The following is a 20576-nucleotide window of genomic DNA, read 5'->3' as shown; positions in this document are numbered from 1 at the left end:
ACATGTTGTAATTTGCAACTTCTTGCTTCAATGAAATTAGGAGAAGAATTCGGCATAGAAGCGACTTTGATCTTCGACGACTAGGCCATTGATGCAAATTACGTACTTAAATCTGGATTAGCAAAATACCTGTGCTTTGCCATGGGAGAAAAAAAATCTCCTCCAACCTCTTGTCTATTTAATATGGCTAAAACTTAGTCTTCTGCAAGAAATAAAATTAATGATTGTTCAATGTTATAAGTAATAGAATGGTATATTAAATTAAATATCAACATTATCCGAATAATTCATCTAACCATGTGCAAAACCATAAGCCGCACCAATCTTCTCAGCCCTTATATTTTTCCTAAAAAAACGATGCTGCTGACACCCACCATGGGTGCAGAATATTTCCTAGCTTCTTTTTTTTTAAATGAAAAATGGTCCCAAGCGAAAGGATATTTTCTTTTGTATTTTAAAAGCAAAGCACCCTTAGGGTCCATTCGAGAGCCAGAATGATTCCAGGGCTGGAACGCTTCAGAAATTTGAATACGTAGGAACTGTTCCGGGACCGGAACTGCCCGGAACACTGCTAACCGAACGGCCCTTGTATTCTCTCTTTTATCTCATGCCCGCAAGTTAAAAGAAAATGTGGCAAAGGCAAACATTGGAACCATAACACTGAACACCCCCCCCCCCCGCTCTCCCAGGCGGCACGAGGGGCGTCGCGCGCCGCCGAACGTCCTCCCCCCTCTGACCGCCGCTGGTGGCCGCCGCCGTCACCGGCGTCCGTCCGGGCGGCGGCGGCGGCCCACGGGTTGCGCCAAAGTTGGCGTTGGCCGCGCCCCCTCGCCCTCTCCTCTCTCCCTTATCTCCCTCCTCCCCTCGGTCTGTCTCCTCACCGTTCATCGTCGCCGCCGGCCGCCGGGGCCGGATCCGGGCCCCTCGTGGCCGGATCTGCCGGTTTGTGCTGCGGCCGCCTTCGTCGTCGGCTGCGCCGCCGGACCCCTTGGGCGGGCAGGGGTCCCCGCTGCATCGCCACCGCTGCCGCCGCTGCGGAGGTCGGGCCCCCTAGCCGCGACGCCTCCGCCGCCACAGGGGTTTCGGGCCCCCTGGCCACTCCACCTCCGCTGCCGCGGGGGTTCGGGCCCCCTGGCCGTGCTGCCTCCGCCGCTGCGGGGGTTCGGGCCCCCGTGGCCACGTCGCCGCTGGGTGGGGGGGGGTTCACTGCCGCCACTGCTGCCTCGGCCGTACGAGGGCCCCTGGCCGCGCCACCGCCGCTGCCGCCGCTGGGGGCTGCCGCCGCTCACTCGGGGCGGTCCTCCTCTCGCGCCGCCGCCTCGTGGTGGCTGGGGGGCTGCGACTGCGCCGCTGCTCGCCTTGGGGGCCTCGTCTAGGATGGGATGCCGGCGGCCGACCTCCGTTTGGGCGGTGGCCTCCTGTCCTCTGTCTGATCGGTTCCGGATTGGGATTGGGAGGAAGGCGAAAGCCTTGGTTTGCTTGCAGGCCGGTGACGACCGCGCCCGTGGGCGTCGCTTACCTTGTTGAAGGTGTCACTCTCTCCCTCTATGCCCTCCTTGATCGGACATCGGCAACCCCCTTTGTGTCGCTCCCTCGCTGGTCGTGTGTTGGTTGTCGGCTCTGGGTTGGAAAGGGGCGGTGGCGAAAGCCTTGGTTCCGCTTGTGGATCGATAACGACGACGCCCTCAGGCGCCCTTTACCTTTTTTAAGGCGTCATCCTCCCGCTCTTTTTCTCCCTCTCCTGCTTGCCTTCCGGGTGAAAACCTAGACCATGTTGGTCGGACAACGACGGCGCCTGTGGTGTCGTTTCCTTCCTGGAGGCGTTGTCTTGGAAGCTGAAAGCATCTAGGCCCTCAAGGTATGTTTCGGTGATTAATGACAACCATTATTGTGACTAATGAGTTTGTGCAGCTTAATGAAATCTTATCGCTCATTGGATCATATGTTAAAGAGGCCCCTAAATTTCATTATTCAAAAAGGTGATCTCGGTATTCAACTCAAGTATATAACAAGACTAAGGATCTTTCTAGTCCTAAGTATCGCAAGGTTGAGAAGGACACTTAGGTTAGTATAGGTTTTATAGTTGTGTAGAGGTCGCACTATTAAGAGGGGTTAAGGCCAAGTAACTTGAGCATGGACATGGTCAATCAAAAAAATGGATGCACACATTGGTCACTCAGGTTCTTGGAAGCTCAAACAAGTGCTATTCAGCTCATATCTCAAGAATATTTGGATTTCATTCAAGACTCAGATTAGAAAAAGCAAAATCAAGAAAAAGTCTTATCACCGGTTTAACCGACGACATCAATTTTCTATACGTCGGTTAAACACAGTTGCTGAAGTCTGGACACAGTGTTCACCGGATTAACCGACGATGTTTAAAATTAACGTCGGTTCAGTTGTCCAGAGAGTCAGTTTTTTAGGGGTTTTCAGGCTTACACTCATTGGTTAAACCGACGAAGGATTTGAGTTAGCGTCGGTGCAGTTGTCCAGAGAATTGGTTTTTCAGTTGATCAGTGGGCAAGTACACTCACCGGTTAAACCGATGATACGTCGGTTAAATTGCCCGAGCTGTAACGGCTAGTATTTCAAATGGGCAATTTACATTCATCGGTTGAACCGACGATGACTTTTGGAGGGTCGTCGGATTAACCGGCGTTGAGTACTTTTTCTGTCAGCTTTTCTCCAACGGCTCTATCCGCGTGAGCTGCCTATATATACCCCTCCAATGAGTCATTTTGAAGTCTCTTGACACCAGGCAACACTCATACACTTATTCTCTTGTTGAGAGCCACCTTGAGCTTCACATTCCACTCATTTGATCATTCAATCATCTTGCTCAAGTGAAGGCCCTACCTTGTTACTCTTGGTGATTGGCATCACCTAGGCGATCTTGGTGATTGAGGTGCTTCTTGCGGAGCTTGCCAAGTTAATTGTGGGAGCCCGAAGAAGATTGTACGTGGCTTGTACTCCACCACGCCGGGATAGTGAACGGAGACTCTTAGTGAGCACCCTCGTCTTGGTAACATGGGAGGTGACAAGACTCTTAGTGAGTGTCACAACGTGGATTAGGGGTGTGTGCCAACATATCGACACCACGGGAAAAAATCCGGTCATCTCTTGCCCACTCTTTACTTTCAAGCACTTACTTTCATGCAATTTATTCATGTGCTTGAACCTAGAGATCATAACTTAGCTCTACCTTGCTTAGCTTTATATCTTGTTGTTTCCATTATAGCTTGTGTAGGTTGCTTAATTAGCCAGTTGGTGAATTGATCCTTACTAGCATTGCATAGGTTAAGGTTGCTTTATTTTGTTTTAGAAATTTGAAAAAGACCCAATTCACCCCCCTTTTTGTCCATCGATCCTTACAGAAGCCTTGCTGGTGGCGGTCATCTACTCTTCTCGGAGAGTTTTCTGCTTCTGCGCCTGCCTTCGCTTCTTTCCATCTGCATCGTCTGGGTCGCACTTGGTCGTCGGTTTCACTTCGCTGGCGGATGCTTTGCCGCAGTCGTCGAGTTGGTTCAAGTTGCTCTGGGCGGATGCTTTGCCGCCGTAGTTGGTTGTTCGGTGGATGCTTTGCCACCTTTGCGCCCAGGTCGATGTTATTTCTGCTTGTAAGTTCAGTTGTAGGGTTCTGGTTAGAGGAGTGAGTCGAGTCCTTTGTCTTCTCTGTATTGCTTTGCTGTTGTTCGTGTTGTCCTTGTGTGTTTCTCGTTTGTGTGTACCTTTTTCAGTATTTCTCTATTTTTAGTTTTTTGTGCTCTTGTGTTGGTCAAACTCTGTTTGGCCGCATTAAGATTGTGTCTGTAATTGCTTTCTTCTTAATGAAAAACATACTCAGGCATGGTCGCGAAAAAAGGCAAACATTGGAATGGGACGTGATCTGTATTCTCTATTTTATTTGATGCCCGCAAGTTAAAAGAAAAAGTGGCAAAGGTAAACATTGGGACGGAACGTTTCTAGCTTGATCATTTCTAGCAGGCTAGTCAGTTCATACTATCTGTATCTTTGTTTGCATATCCACTTCATAAGGCCCGTTCTATATTTCTACGCACTCCTGCAAACTCATCAAATTACACCACCATGCAGCTAGCACGTCCCAGTCCAGTTGCAAAAAGTAGCAGCCAGCTTCACCAGCATTTCATTGAACAATTAAAGTGCATGCTGCATGCAGTGCTGTTCATGCAGTGTTAGAGTAACACGGATGTAACAACCCGTTAGAGAATCAGCCTGGTGGGCTAAGTGGGCCATGGGCCACTTTCACGAGACTGTAGCGGCTACAGTACCATGCGTAAACACTGTGGCGACCAGGAATGGGAGGGAGTAGCTGAGTAACTCGCAACTCTTTTGCACGAAGTGAAGATGAAAGCGCAAGCAAGTTACGCGTAGATGTGGTCCACTCAACATGTGATCCACTCAACGTGAGAATGGGTCTGAGCCCGTGTGTCGGGCCTAGATCACGTTACAACGGAGGAGCAGATCAAGCATGAGAACTGCTGGGGCAGGCCACGGCCGCTTAACGAAGACTCGAGGCAGAACATGGCATCTAAGGACGTACAGCTTGCACGATATTGATTGGGTCCACTTGTCAATTACTAACGATATCAAAAATCAAAGTACAGCAAAAATCGGTCCAGTTTTTTATAAATAGGGAAAGATTTAGAGATATGTATAAGATATTTTGCGAAATTCAAAATTCCAAATCTACCACATCGAAAGAGAATTTTACATGCATAGAGTATTAAATCTAAACGAAATAAAAAATGAACTACATAATTTGCTTATAAATTGCGAGACGAATCTAATGAACCTAATTAGACTATGATTAGACACTAAATTACTACAATAATTGCTACAGTGCACATGCTCTAATGATGGATTAATTAGGCTCATTAAATCTGTCTCGTAATTTACAAATAAATTCTGTAATTAGTTTTGTGATTAGTTTACGTTTAGTACTTCAAATGTGCAAAGATTATATTTTTACAACTTTAGTACAATCTATGTTTGTAGACTTGTTGAATTCAATTTTTTTTAGCTTGGATCACCCTAACTTCAAATGTCATCCTAGATTCTCCACTGAATCCAGGGGTTATATGGCTACAATTTTCGAGCCACTTTTTTGGCAGGGCTACCCATCATTTTTTCTTGTAACTCATTCGAGTTTGTCGACCATTTTACGCGTGGAAAGCCATTTCACGGAGAATGGGGGATCGGAGGGCTCTTACCGTGTTGCTATTGGTTCATCAGGTTGGGCTCTAGGACTAGGAGCAAGCGAGTGCGAGCCTTTTTTTTTCCCTGCTTCGAACCATGAGTGAGTGGGCTCGAGCCTCTATTTTCATTTTAAAATTTTTATACACAATTTGTAACCTGCCTTATATCACAGGATCTAGACCATGCATGATGGCACGGCACAAGAGATGTAATAATCTCCACTTACACCTTGGGCTAGACTTTAGCATAGAGTCTTGTCCTTGATCATCAACTAAGCCCAGGAATGAGCTCGTGATGCAAGGTGCATGCTAGTAGTAGGATGCCCTTAAATCCTCTACTAGCTAGGTGGCTTGGTTCTCTTAGAGACATGTCACGAGGCATATAATTTTCTCTAGTACGCCAATGTGAATATATGACTGTGAAAGTCCCGTATATCTAGTGTGGCCATGAAGGTAGTACATCGTGGGGTAGGTCTTCTAGAGGTAGCTATAGGGCATACTTTTCGGAACATTTACGAAGTCGAAAGGGATTGAGCTTGAGTGAATTGTTTAGCCTTGGTGCCATGTTTTTTTTTCTTTTTGAGATCGACAACCTTTGGTGGCATGGCTGTGCAAATGAGACGAAGTGCTTGAGCGTCTCAACGTTGAGAAAGAGATAGACACTTCATCTACACATCATGCGAGTGAGGTGAATCGATCAAGATTTAGGATTTAACTAAAGTCTCTTAGACTCTTAATTAGTTATACATATATTGTGACTGGACCCAATTGCTATAAGTATTTCAAAATCATTGGTAAATAGAGGTGGGGACACGTGAGCTTTTGAAACCTCATGATACACCTCGCTAGAAGAAATTGACATAATCAAACCCTAAATTCTAAATTCACCACTTAAATATCTTATTGGGAGACTACTTTGGGCCAAATGCAATTGCGGTGAGTTCATTACCATAATTTGTGGGTAATACATATGGGTCCATTAAAGTTTTAGTTTTTGGAATAAAAATGAGGCTCGTTATCATTGCTTCTCAGAGGCGATCCGACTAATGAAGGTATCTTAGATGATCAGGTGCTAAACACATCGAAAATGATATCTTTTATACCACAAATTGTTTTCTTGATACGAGTCTGATATGTGATACCTTTATGGTGTCTTTCCAAAAAAAAAAGAAAATGATATCTTACAGATAAGTAAAACCGAGAAAAATATATTTAGGTGATACAACCGGAAAATGAACCCTAGGGAGTTAGAATGATACAACCAAGGTGACGATGCGCGGACAATACACCTGAGGTTGTTGGTGGCGCAAGCAACACACTCTCGCTTGCAGAAAAGGATGTAACGCGCCGGCAAGCGAGGCATAAAAGGGTGTCAGTGCTGGACAAGACAACCGAGGTGGAAATGATGGCGGTACACGACGATACAACCGAGACAGAAAGGAAGGCGGCATGAGGGCAATACAATCAAGACAAAAAGGGTGGTGATATTCTGGCATTACAATCGAAGCGAAAAAGGTGGGCCAGCGCGTGGAGCAATATAACCGAGACAGAAGTGATGGAGGCGTAGACGATACAACCGAGGTAAAAATGATCATGTGACACATAAACGCAGAGCAACTAGGTGGAATATAAAATATTTTTAAGATTCATTTAATTTTATATTTTATGTTTGGTATTTAAGGGTGTCAATAATTACATGATAGCCTACCAATACGATAACAACAACTTACATGCTTCAACAGCAACAACAGCAACTAACTTGGGTGCTCAACAACATAGCAGCAACAACTGGGTGCTTCAGCAATACAGAAGCAATTTGGCTGCTCAACAACACAACAACAGTAGTAACTTGAGTGCTTCAACAACAACATTGAAAATACATTCCCAAAATATATGTATTATACATCTTATATTAGATATATTCTTATAAGAAAAATAATAGTGCAAATGTGACTGAAAATAGATACCCCATAACAAAGTTATTGATTTTTAAAGTGTGACCAAAAGAAAAAATGTGTGGGCCGCAGCGACCCACCATGCTTTGGTAGGCCGCAGCGGACCACCAAGGTTGCGGTGTCGCATGCGGACGCGAACACACGCTTTAGATTTTTCCTTATAAAAAGCTCAGGATGTTTCAAGCCCAAAGATACCCGACTAGACCAATTCGGGAGTTATATGGATAGAGTTTTCGAGTCAGCTTTTTTTGGTAGGGCCACCCATCATTTTTGCTTGTAACGTATTCGAGTTTGTCGACCATTTTCTCGTGATACTAGTGGAAAATCATTTTACAGAGAAATTGGAGATCGGAGGAGAGACTCTTACCGTGTTGCCATAACCATCAGGTTGGGCTGGGAGCAAGTGAGTGCGAGCCTTTTTTTTTGTTTGTTCTGCTTCGAACCATGAGTGAGTAGGCTCGAGACTCTATTTTCATTGTAGGATTTTTATACACAATTTGAAACCTGCCTGGTATCACAAGATCTAGACCATGATGGCGCGGCACAAGAGATGGAATCTCCACTTACATCTTGGGCTAGACTTTAGCATAGAGTCTTGTCCACGATCATCAACTACCTCATGGAGGAGAGCCTGCCTATAAGCCCAAGAGCTCGTGATGCAAGGTGCTAGTAGTAGGGTGCCTTAAATCCTCTACTAGGTGCCGTGGCTCTCTTAGAGACGTGTCATGTCACGTGGCATAATACAAATGAGGAAGGCATCTTAAGGCGACAAACATAATCGAAAATGATATCTTTTGTACCATCCATTGTTTTTCATATAATATGAATCAGATATAAGGTATCTTTCTGGTGTTTTTCTCAATAAAAAAGAAAATTATATCTTACAGACCAGTAAAATCGAGAAAAAATATCTTTACGTGATACAACTAGGAAATACTATACTATTACTACTATACACCATGGAGAGGGAGGCCTGGGAGCACCCGGCTGCCCACGGAGCGACACGTGTCCCCGGAGAAAGGTAGCGCAACGCTGGCCGTCCGATCCGTCGCGAGAGATTGATCCACGCCGTTCCTTGTTTTTTTTGCAAATAGACCCTTCAAGTTTTGTTATTCAAACCCGCCATTCATATTTTTTTGCAAAAAAACCCGCCCTCTCCACCCTATCTACCGCAACGTGCCCCCTTCCTCCCCGGCTTCCATCCCCCCTCCTAGCAGTCACCGCCCTCCATCCCTCCCTTTTGCCGTCCCCATGCTGTCGCCGCCCCTCCCCCTCCCAGACGCTGCCACCGTCCCTCCCCATGCCGCCTCAGCGCGCCGCCCTCCGCCCGCCATGGAGGGCGCAGATGGCAGATCTAGGCCGGCGACGTCGAGACGAAGCAATGGGCAGCGGATCCGGTCCAACGGCGTCGAGGTGGATTGGCGGGCGGCGGTGTCGAGGCAGTGCAACGGCCGGTAGATCCGGGCGGCGGCATGGAGCGGGCGGCGGATCTGGATGCTGGTGTCGAAGCGGTAGTGTCGGCGGCAGCACTGGTGTCGAGGCGTCAGCGCAAACGGCGGCGGGAGCGAGACGGACGGAGGCGACATCCAAGCAGAGGCGCGGGCGGCGGGAACGCCCGGTGGCGTCCGCCGCCGTGCAGTGCCGTATTTCCTTTTTTGTTCCTCTCAATTTCTCCTTTTTCCTCAATTTTTCCCTTTTCACTTTCCTTCTATGTTTTCTTCCTACGTGCCGGAGTGTGTTCTTCACCTAGTGTACCTTAGGAGCTATGATACAATCAAGGTGACAATGCACGGACAATACACCCAAGGTGGTTGGTGGTGCATGCAACACGCTTGCAGAAAAGGATGGTAATGTGCGGGCAACCAAGGTGTAAAAGGCTGGCAGTGCCAGGACAAGACAACCGAGGTGGAAATGATGTCAATACACGACAATACAACCGAAACAAAAGGAAGGTGGCATGCGAGCAATACAATCAAGACAACAAAGGGTGACATCCTGACACTACAATTGAAGTGGAAAAGGTGAGCACCGCGTGGAGCGGTACAACCAAGACAAAATTAATGAAGGCGTAGAAGTAAAGGTAGGGAAAGTAAAAGGAATATAAAATTATTTTTTAAATATTATTTTAATTTTATATCTTATATTTGGTATCTAAGGGTGCCAATATCATAGCCTACCAAGCAAAGCTAATTCACAAAGGGCGAACCCCTAAACTTCACTGACAAGTGGGACCACCTTTCCCTGTCCCCACCTTCAGCGAGCGTGGGTACAACCGCGCGTCTCGTCCCTTACCACGCAGGCCGCAGCCGCCCACGTCGCGTGGCCGCGCACCTTGGCTATAAACTCCCCCGTCTCCCCGGCTTCGCGTGCTCATCAATTGCTCATCAGTTTCTCCTCCTGTACTTCCCTTCCAGTCGCCACCACTCGGAAAAACCCCATCCCTTTCCGCATGGATTCGCGTGGTGCGGGCGGCGGTGGTGGGCGCGGTGGTGCCGGAGGGCGCGGGCGAGGCGGCGAGCGCGGTGGCCGCGTCGGCGGCGGCGGCGCTGGAGGGTACCAGCAGCCCCACGGGCGCGGCGGCGGGGCAGGGCACCAGCAGCCTTACGGCCGCGGTGAAGGCGGAGGCCGAGGCGCCGGCGGGTACCCGCAGCAGCCGCTCGGGCGCAGGGAGGGCGCGGCCCCGGGCCGCGGCGGCGTGGGGCCAGCACCCGTCCGTTCCGCTCCCGCCGCGCCACGACCTGTAGCGCCGGTGGCCGTCTCCGCGGCAGCCGCCTCGACTCCCGCGAGGCCGCCCGCTCCCGCCGCGTCGGGTCCGGCGCCAGCGCCTCCAGCCCCCGCCGCGGCGGTGGCTGCTACCGCCTTGGCGAGAGGCATGGGGAGGCTGGCCGTGGCGGGCGCGCACCCCGCCGCTCCTCCCGCGCCTGCTGCAGCTAGATCCGCGCCCGCGCAACAGCCGGCGGCGGCTCCGCCGGTGTCGAGCAAGGGGATCCCGCACCCGGCGCGCCCGGGGTTCGGCAAGCTGGGGAGGAGGGTCGTCGTGCGCGCGAACCACTTCCTCGTCGAAGTGGCCGACAACGACATCTGCCATTACAACGTGAGCTCCCCTCCCCTCCTCCCCATCTACTCGTGCACTTTTGTTTTCGGTCTATTTTTTTTTATCCTTCCATTTCAGGGTTTTATTAGACCAGTAATTTCTCAGTAATTGTTCCATTGGCGTTGGACATGTATGCGTTTTTTGTTCTGAAATGCTATTCTCACGTACATGATCACCATTGTGGGCTTGTATTCTTGGGATGGATTTGTTTTGTTGGAATGTAGTGGGGGAAGCAGATAGAGGTAAACTTTTTCGTTTTTTCGTCGGGGGAGTACTACCAGCTGTCCCATTTCCTCTTATTTTTCTAGGTCCAAAGTGGTAATTTCAGCACTTGCCATTCTGAGCAAAAGTCTTCACAGTCGGCATGTGAAGTACTGTCTGCTATGCTTGTGCAAATGAAGCGGGTTGATGCCTCGGGTTCTGTGTGTCAAGCACAACTGTGTTGCTTTCACCATTTCCTTCTATACTCCATGACATGGCATTGATGGCCATCGCTTCATTATTGCTTGCCAAGTGTATCGACGGTTTAGGCAAGGTCTTGGTCCTCTTGCATGTTGGTGGTTGCATGGTGGATAGGCTCTTTAGGATTTGGGTTTGGGTGGTACCCTGGTGGTTTCTTTGTTGCGAACACACTTTGGAGCTTTTCTTTTGCGCCTCATACGCTTTACCTGTTGTAAGCCAGGTAATTTATCTAGAATTGCTAGCTGCCATTTGAGAAATCAGTCCAGTTTCAGGCTGTCAGATGGACTTCTTGATTTTTTGCTCGAGGCTGCACCATTATCTTTTCTCGATCATGAGCTTGGTTTGGGTCATAATTGGGAGGATGATCGCTGGGTTAGGATTTACAGATGGTTGTGGCCCGGTTCAGAGGGAGGCTGGTTACGGCATGGCGGGGGCCTGTGTGATGAGGCAGATGTTGGGGTGATATTGATGCCGCTCCATCCCTTGTGCTCGGATGAATTTGGTCATTTTTTTCTAAGAAAAGAAACAGATCGATAGCTAGCAATTCTGAGTTTGTTTACCAGACAACTTGAACGTTTTCCAAAACTGCAAGCAGCATTCCTGATCAGTAGTACTGCACTTGTGCATTATAATTGAGTTTGGAACACATGTTGTTTACTTTAATACCCGTGATTTATGTTGCTTACATTCATGAAGCATTGGATCAGGATTTTTGTGTTTGGAACACATATGTACGACTTGGCCCTAGGTTTTGTGTAAATTGGTTCATTATCACTGAATGTTTTGTTGGAAGGCTGTTCTTTTGCTCCACCTTCTGACTGTATCCATATACATACCAGGTTTCAATCAGTCCTGAACCGAAGGCAAGAAGAATCAACAGGGTGGTGCTTTCGGAGCTTATCAAGGCGCACGGTGAGACATCGCTCGCCCACAAGATGCCTGCATACGATGGAAGCATGAGCATGTACACTGCAGGCGAGCTGCCATTCAAGTCAATGGATTTTGTTGTCAAGTTGGGACGCCGAGAAATGTAAGCACGTCACTTTCTATGTGTTTTTTGCACACCACTACTTTGTGACTTGCTGCTGTTAACTTATGAATTATGTGTCCTGTTTTCTTAATTACTTAAATGCAGTGAGTACAAAGTGACAATTCGATATGCGGCACGGGCAAATCTGTACCACCTGCAGCAGTTCCTCAACGGTCAGCAAAGGGACTCACCACATGACACAATCCAAGCACTTGATGTTGTAATGAGGGAATCGCCTTCTCTCAAGTATGATAACAGTGCTATTTCTTCACCTTTTCTTTTCTGCAATTTCTTGTTTTGTTGGAGCTGCTGACCATGTGATCACTGGTTTCATTTCGTTTTGCAGTTATGTCACTGTTTCAAGATCGTTCTTCTCCAAGCAGTTTGGTGCTGCAAGGGACATTGGTGATGGGCTGGAGTGTTGGAGAGGATATTATCAGAGCTTGCGCCCCACTCAAATGGGCCTCTCGTTGAACATTGGTACTGATCTTCTCCGAAAATTACTTTGTTGAAAATTACACCATTGTATTCAATTTCAATCGAGACTTGCAGAAACTCAGGATTTCGTGTGTAAGCCACACAGAAGTTGGTGTGCCATTATTTGTTCCACATTTCTGCCTATGGCATTGGAATTTGTGTCTAAAGTTCAGGTGTCATACACACAAAGACGAACTTAGTGGCACATGACCAAAACAATAGCTTGTGTGTGGCATACATTCCAGCAGTCCAAATTTAAGTTTTCCCCTAAAACAATTGAGTAGGATATAGATGCGGCCTTCATTTTTATGTTCATAGGAATGTTGTGCATTTCTTTTCAATTTTTAACCTCTGATTGCCCTTTTATTATTCAGACACATGCTCGACTTCATTCTATAAATCTATCCCTGCGGTACAATTTGTTAAGGAGTTTCTACTGGTGACAAACCCCAGGCAGCCTTTTTCGGACAGGGATCGTTTGAAGGTAATATTTGTCAACAAAAGTTGTTAGATGCTACTTATTTACAGTCACTAATAGATCTGTCTCTATATTATTTCCCAGATTAAGAAAGCCCTGCGTGGAGTTCGTGTTGAGACCACACACCAGCAGGGCAAAAAGAGCATCTACAAGATAACTGGGATTACTTCTGTCCCACTAGAACAACTGAGGTTCATCTGTTGATATCTCATCCCAATGCTTATTCAGTCTAGTATTTTTCTTCCAGTACAAACTTACTTTGTTGCCATTTCTTGTCTTAAGCTTTCCTTGCAACGATGGCACTCAGCTGACTGTTGTTCAATACTTTGAACAACGTTACAAGTACCGGTTGCAATACACTGCTTGGCCCTGCCTGCAGTCCGGCAATGATTCTAAGCCGATATATTTACCGATGGAGGTAGTATTTGCGTCGTTTCTGATTTCTGCTCAACACCTGGTGCACCATGCTAATTATATGTATGACATGTTTGCAGGTCTGTCAAATTATTGAAGGGCAGAAATACTCTAGGAAGCTCAGTGACACACAGGTGACCAGCATACTAAAGGCAACCTGTAAACGGCCCCAAGAGAGGGAGAACAATATCATCCAGGTACATTTCTAGCCCACTTTGGCTTTGACACTGCCTTTTTGAAAGGTTAAAATTTCTTGAAATTTATTACATCAATTTCTTTTTGAAATATCTAGAGTTTAAAACCTGAAATTGGCTGTATCCTTATCCATGTTTTCACAGAACTCCCAGGTCTGTTTAGTTATTGTTTAAGAAAAATGATTTATTGACATATTATGTACCAAAGAACTTCAAAATTTAATTGAGTGCATACATTTGGCAGTAAGCAAGCGTAGTCCACATGTAATGTATAGTTTTTATACTTTGGTTTTTGTTTCTTAAATGTAGTCATCGCACTTTGTTGTGATCTAATATCATTTCTGCCATTTTTTCACAGCAACTTAAGTGCAATGTTTTCTTTTTTGCCTTGTTTAGATGGTTGGCCACAACAACTATTCAGCTGATAGGCTGGCACAGGTGTTCGGGATCACTGTCACCAATCAGATGGCAAATGTGCAAGCTCGTGTGCTGCCTCCACCCTTGGTATCTGTTATACAACATCTTCAGTTTGATGGTTGGCTTTTGATTTTCTATAACTAAATTCTAAGAATGACTAAATTTAATCTTGTTTCAGCTGAAATACCATGAATCTGGAAGGGAGAAAACTGTTGCACCAAGCATCGGGCAGTGGAATATGATTAACAAGGTGATTCTATATGTTGGCGAGTTAGATTTCCTGATATGATGATTTTCTTGCCAGCTCATTTTCATTTTTATGTTGGAATAATACCAACAATGTATAATTGCAGAAAAAATGCAAACAAAAGATTTTCTGGTTCCTAGAGTTGGCTTTTGTCGGTTCTGGAATACTCTTCCTACTGATATTCACTTTATGTTTCCAGAAAATGGTCAATGGTGGAACTGTTAACAGCTGGACTTGTTTGAGCTTTTCGCGGATGCCACGTCATGTTGTAGACAGAATATGCGATGACTTGGTTCAGATGTGCAATTCCATTGGCATGGTAAATTCGTGCATATGCTTCTGGATATGACTAGCTTATAAATCCTCAGCCAGAGCCCTTTGAATTTGATGTCAATGGAATTTCAGGTTTTCAATCGAAAGCCAGTGATAGAAGTTCAGTCAGCTTCTCCCAACCACATAGAAGCTGCTCTAAGGGATGTTCACACGAGGGCTCCCAATCTCCAGCTGCTTATTGTGATTCTTCCAGATGTTTCTAGTCATTATGGTATGTTCATGCTTGAAGACTGTACACTTATAAAATTTCTGAAAAAAAAGAAAGTTATGAATGTTATGGAAAAAAAACTATGTTTACACAATTCTATGGAAAAAAGTTGACCAATGGTCCAGTAACATGTATCTTTTTGGTATAGCACACATAGGGCAAGTTATTTGCAGTTTTTTCTGTTGAAAACTTACAGTTAACTTTCACAACATTCTGCATATGAACATATTTGTCCATGAATTTTGCAAAAAAGAAAATGTGCATGAGTGTTTCTGCTTGGTTTCATGGTTAACACTTGTGCGATTTTCTAGGGAAAATTAAGAGGCTGTGCGAGACTAAACTTGATATAGTATCTCAGTGCATACATCCAAAGCCCAACAAAAACAAGCAGTATTTCGAAAACGTTGCCCTTAAAATCAATGTGAAGGTCAGTGCAATTTACTGCTTTCTTCCTTTGGTGTGCTTCAGTTGTCATGGAAGTGATATTTTTTGTGTTTATCAGGTTGGAGGGCGTAATACAGTGCTTGAGAGAGCCTTCGAGCCTAGTGGAATACCTTTTGTCTCAGATGTACCAACAATCATTTTTGGTGCTGATGTTACCCATCCTGTAGCAGGCGAAGACTCATCGGCATCTGTTGCAGCTGTCAGTTTCTTGTTGTCTGCTAGCAATCGTTCTGTTCAAACGTTGCAGTAATTTAAATGAAAATTTCGGTTCATATTTGAATGCTAATTGTTATGGTTCCGAACTTCAATGGGGGCTTTTCTGAAACAAAATAACGGATAGTTGTCATCACCTTTTGCAGGTGGTGGCATCCATGGACTGGCCTCAAGTAACAACCTATAAAGCTCTGGTCTCTGCCCAAGCACATAGGCAGGAGATTATACAGAATCTCTTCTGGACTGCTACAGATCCAGAGAAAGGCACCCCAGTAAATGGTGGAATGATAAGGTAACTCGTATCCTTCATGTTCATGATGTATGTGAATTAAGAGATGATAGTTTGAAACTTAGATGCCTGAATTATTTTCTGCAGGGAGTTGCTGTCTTCATTCTATAAGAGGACTGGCCGAAAACCTGAAAGGATTATTTTTTACAGGTATGTGCTTGAATTATTTACATAACTCTTGGATGAAGCCTTATTGACTTCCTACTACCCTTTTTTTTTCTTTATTTAGGGATGGTGTAAGTGAAGGACAGTTCAGCCACGTTTTGCTCCATGAAATGGATGCAATCAGGAAGGCTTGTGCCTCTATGCAACGTGATTATCTACCCCCAGTGACATTTGTAATAGTACAGAAAAGGCACCACACAAGGCTCTTCCCTGAGGTTCATGGAAGGCGTGATCTCACTGATAAAAGTGGAAACATTCTTCCTGGTTAGTACCATGGTCACCATCCTTGTTTATCACTTATAATCAAAAGTAAGAAGACATATCTACCGTAGCGTTAATGTAGGTGATAATTGAACTCTGGCTGGCTGGGTTTACCACCCTCTACCCAACCCTTGTTGGCTGGGTGGCCAGTGTATCTTTCAGAGATCTCCACTTCCAGCAAAGTATATGATAGTTACTTTAGCACATCTTTGATTGTGGAATTGTGACTCTTTTTTCTGCTGTGCAGGAACTGTGGTTGATTCCAGCATTTGTCATCCCAACGAGTTTGATTTCTACCTTTGTAGCCATGCTGGAATCCAGGTATGTGTCAGACACTTCGGCGCCGTGCGTCCCGATACTTTGGAGCTGCTGACCTTCTAAGTAATATTTGCCTTCAGACTAATGTAAAAGCATTTCTTCAGGGAACAAGCAGGCCAGCACACTATCATGTCCTCTATGACGAGAACCATTTCTCGGCTGATGCGCTGCAGATGCTAACTAACAACCTGTGTTACACGTAAGCTTGATCACCCTCCATTCACCACTCCTGCTCCTTTTGTCACTATATTTGTTCCCCTACTCAATTCCCTATTCAATTTCAATGCTGATCGTCACTGCCATTGGAACTCAAGCAGATTTCTGTTTTGCAATGCAGATATGCACGCTGCACGCGCTCTGTCTCAGTTGGTAAGTCTCCTCCCAGGCCTACCGATGCAGATGTACTGCTCCTTAATTATTTGGAGAGATTAGTTCTCCTCTTTTTTTTCTTTCTGTATTTCTGTATTCATGTGCTCATATGTTCTTGTAGTTCCTTATATATTTGCCACTGGAAAATTTATTCCAATCCTTCCCGGTGCAGTTCCACCGGCCTACTACGCTCACCTGGCCGCGTTCCGCGCGAGGTACTACGACGAGCAGGCAGAGGGCACCGATGGAGCCTCTGTTGTCAGTGGCGGCCCAGCTGCGCTCCGCCGGCTCCCGCAGGTCAAGGACAAAGTGAAGGAAGTGATGTTCTTCTGCTGATGATCGGCGCGAGCTGCTGGTGGCCATTGTGGTGCATGTTCGGCTCTAGGCCGGCGGTCTCGATCTGCAAAAGGCCGTGCTTTTGTAAGAACTTGTTCGCTGCTGATGTGACTTTTAGGATGTGCTAAACTGGCATTGATGGTTCTGCTGAGTTTTGCATGAGTGCTGCTGGTGAAGTTTTAGTTGTTGGCGCCGTTTTGTTTTGTGTTCTTTTTTAAGATATCAATTGAGTTCGGCTAATGTACTCTTGCTGCCCAGAGATCTGCAGATTTTCTGGGACGTTGCAGTTTGAGGTAACTTTGCTCAAGGCTCATTGAACCCAACAAGGTAAATTCCGTGCCCTATCCTATGTAATTAATGCCTAGGATTGGTGAAGATCACTTTGTAGTTGGAAAAAAACAGATAGTGTGCTACACATTTAATGTACATTCTGAGTGTATACTACACATTTGAGGTGCGACATGCCTGGCGCTGGATGAAGTGCCGAATTTGTTGTTGACGAAGGAAGTGGAGTGGCTGCTGCCAGGCGCTGGATGGGGGTGTCTCGTCCGTTGTTGATGAGCGAGCGCACTGCTGCCGACGCGGCGAGAGCGCCATGGAGACTAGGAGGAGGCGCCACTCTTGGTTCGGTGTCGGCGAGTCCTCAGGCAATCCCGTGATGTAGCGCGTAGCGTTGGAGGTGTCAAATCCGTTGTTGACGAAGGAAGTGGAGATCTAGCTAGCGCTGGATGGGGTCTCGCGAGATTGTTGCTGACGAGCGAGCACACCGTTCATAATGAGCACGTCGTAGTCCGTCGCTGCCGGTGAGGGAACTGGGGAGACTAGGAGGGGGCGCCGCACTTGATTCTTGTCGGTGAGTCCCCGGGGTTGGCCAAGGTCGACCACGATGACATCCTAGCGTGTAGCGACCGTGCCATCAGCAGCAGCGTTTTTTTCTTTAAAAAAAAGATCAGCAGCAGCAGCGTTGAACTCTGACATGAGTTGGTGTATACATTCATAGTGTATACTGCACATTTGAGAGTAAGTATTATGGTGGGCGGATAGCCGACTCATATCTACGTGGAGAAGAGAGAAATGAAGTGCAAATATTATGGTGGGCGGATAGCCGGCTCATCATATCTACGTGGAGAAGAGAGAAATGAAGAGAGATAAACAAACAGGCGTCTGGCGAGACGCCAGCTGCGGTGGGCGAAAGCGCGCAACGCATAATGTGATTGGCTGAGCATGCATAGAATAGCAGCGGGACCCGCGTCTCTGGCGTGTGCCTTGCCGCCCGCGGCTGGCGAGTAGCGGGCAAACGTATTAAACATGCTCTGAAGTAGACCTAGTAAAGGAAGTTGTAGGAGAGAATAGAGATGCGTAATTGATTGATTGTATTAGCCTGAGCCTTGGAGCTGAATATATAGGGGTATATGACTTGGAGGGCAAGAAGCCTCTCCTACAGATCTGGTAGGATACGGATACAATCCTAATCTACCTAATATAAAGATATCCCTAATATACTCTAATATCCCCCCGCAGTCACACAGCTGGAGCGTCGCAGACAGTGAGACTGGAGAGAAGTCAATAAACTGACATCCCCCCGCAGTCACAACGGTCAGTGCGCCGCAGATGCTGTGGCTGGAGTGGAAAACCACAAGGTTGCTCAAGCAGATGATAGCCCTTTGTGCCGATGTCGAGGTAGCCGAGGTGAGGACGAGTAGCCATGGTCGATGATGCCGTACGTAGAGTAGCCGTGGTCGACGTAGCTATGTCGAGGTTGCCGAAGACAAGGTAGCCACACATGAAGCCGCGGGCGCACGAGGAGGCGCCATGGTGGTGGCGTAATGGAGAAGACGCCAGAGACGAAGATGGCGACGCGTCGAGGCAGTCGTAGAGGGAGCGATGCCGAAGTCAATGCAGTCAGGCCATCGAGCGACACATGCCCGAGTTTGCCAGGCTCGGGAACGCATCGGGGATGATGAGCACGCACCGGTGTTGCCAATACCGAACGTGCAAGGGAGGATGCACAACCAGACGCCGTCGCCGAGGGGGACCAGCAGAGAAGACCTCCATGGCGGTCGCAGGCGCAGAAGAAGGCGAGGTAGAAGATGCCAACGCCTGCTGTTGCTGGAGTAGACGAAGTAGTCGGGGACGAGATGGCGACGCTGGCGACGTGGTTGTGCTAGACGAAGCGAGGAGGTGAACCCAGATTTTCCAGCACAATGCCGAATGATCCAGATGACGCGGCGGCGGCGCTCGAAAGAGACGGCGAAGAACTCGTACAGCTTGACGAAGACCATGCGCGGGGCGCGCAACGACGAGTTGACGACGAGGTCGGGATGTGGTCGACGGCGGTGAGGAAGCAACGGCGGAGAAGACCACGGGGTGACGCCACTGCTGCCCGAAGAGGCAACGCAGCGACAGCCCTCCGTGCTCGGTGAAGGGCGCGCTCGACGAGGACGGACGTCATGGAAGCTGGGTGGATCACGCACAGCGGCTGATCAGACCGAGTAGCGTGAGGCGAGACGACGGTGGGCGAAGTCGGTGAAGGCGTCCCGATCGGTGAAGGCGACGACGAGCCGGCGAAGGTCGACGTGCGGACGAGGCGGCGATGTAGGCGGCGGCGCAAACAAGCACCCCCTAGGGTGCCGGCCATCTCGCCATGCCGCAGGGTCGGAGAGGAAGAAGCCGGTGAAGTCGACGCCGACGTCGAGGTAGAGGCGCGAAGTCGACGGGCGGTGGGCGACGCAATCCCGATCTCTGATCGGGCAAAAGAAAAAAAAATTGATATAGCAGCAGCTTGTGTAGTACCTCGGGTGCACGTAGCAGAACCCCTCATCCTCTTATCTCTTGCCACCTCTCACGTCCACAGTCAAGAAGGCCATGGGAGAGAGGGAGAAGACAAAGAAAAGGGTTGAGCGTGCGGCGATGTGGAGGAGTGGGGCGGATCCGATCCGGGGGCGAAGGTAAGGCGGGGCGGAGCCACACCGAGGCGGTTCCCGCTCGGCGCGGTGACGGATCCCGCCGGATCGGGCGGATCCCCGCCTGGATTCGTGGAGCGGTGGTGGACCCCGCCTAGAGGCGGCGGCGCCCGGCAGCGGATCCCGCCAGGGCGGACGGCGAGGCAGCGGCGCCCGACGGCGGAGGGACGAGGTGAAGCTGGACGCCGCCAGGGGGGTTCATCGGCGACGAGCGTAAGCAGCACTCGGCAGCCCCTGCTGCCACCACGGCAGCACGGGTCGGAGGTGAGTGCTGCAGGAGGCCGCGACTGCCACCACGGCAGCGCGGGACGGTGGTGTCATCGATGATTCCCTGCGGATGACGAGGTACTTCCCAATCTGCTGCTGCTTGACGCGATCTGGCGGTGGATTAAACTGATCCGCCGCGGAGAGGGGCGCTGCCCCCGGCGGAGGTCATGGGCGACCTCCCCGGGGGCGCGCTAGGAGGCCGTCGAGGGTGCGAGAGGGGCAGCGGAAGATTAGCCTAGGATCTCAAACCCTAATCTCGTGATACCATGTAGGAGAGAATAGAGATGCGTAATTGATGGATTGTATTAGCCTGAGCCTTGTGGCTGAATATATAGGGGTACATGACTTGGAGGGCAAGAAGCCTCTCCTACAGATCTGGTAGGATACGGATACAATCCTAATCTACATAATATAGAGATATCCCTA

The 20576-nt window shown here is 48.0% G+C and overlaps 1 protein-coding gene across 1 annotated transcript; it reads left to right on the top strand.

The window, feature by feature from the left end:
* The first annotated feature begins 8503 nt into the window (after nt 1-8503).
* On the top strand, nt 8504-17252 carry LOC120662321 (protein argonaute MEL1-like). Its single transcript, XM_039941494.1, has 22 exons — nt 8504-8621; nt 9760-10265; nt 11567-11757; nt 11863-12003; nt 12104-12237; nt 12609-12718; nt 12797-12903; nt 12995-13130; nt 13207-13323; nt 13717-13824; nt 13916-13987; nt 14184-14303; nt 14390-14528; nt 14837-14952; nt 15028-15168; nt 15329-15474; nt 15559-15621; nt 15701-15900; nt 16145-16218; nt 16320-16414; nt 16553-16584; nt 16757-17252. Exons 1-22 carry the CDS (start codon nt 8504-8506, stop codon nt 16918-16920), a joined length of 3030 nt encoding a protein of 1009 aa, XP_039797428.1. The 3' UTR covers nt 16921-17252.
* Nucleotides 17253-20576: the final 3324 nt, after the last annotated feature.

This window comes from Panicum virgatum, chromosome 2N, assembly GCF_016808335.1.
Source record: "Panicum virgatum strain AP13 chromosome 2N, P.virgatum_v5, whole genome shotgun sequence".
NCBI classification, from domain to species: Eukaryota; Viridiplantae; Streptophyta; class Magnoliopsida; order Poales; family Poaceae; genus Panicum; species Panicum virgatum.
Note: the sequence above shows the minus strand (reverse complement) of the source record. Positions and strands in the feature narration are given on the sequence as shown.

Excerpts from the sequence above, each read along its gene's own strand:
- LOC120662321 (XM_039941494.1), top strand. The coding sequence starts at position 8,504 with ATGGAGGGCGCAGATGGCAGATCTAGGCCGGCGACGTCGAGACGAAGC. Across the intron at positions 8,622-9,759 it reads GGTGTCGAGGCAGTGCAACG|GGCACCAGCAGCCTTACGGC; the intron begins GCCGGTAGATCC and ends GCGGCGGGGCAG. Across the intron at positions 12,904-12,994 it reads GTCCCACTAGAACAACTGAG|CTTTCCTTGCAACGATGGCA; the intron begins GTTCATCTGTTG and ends TCTTGTCTTAAG.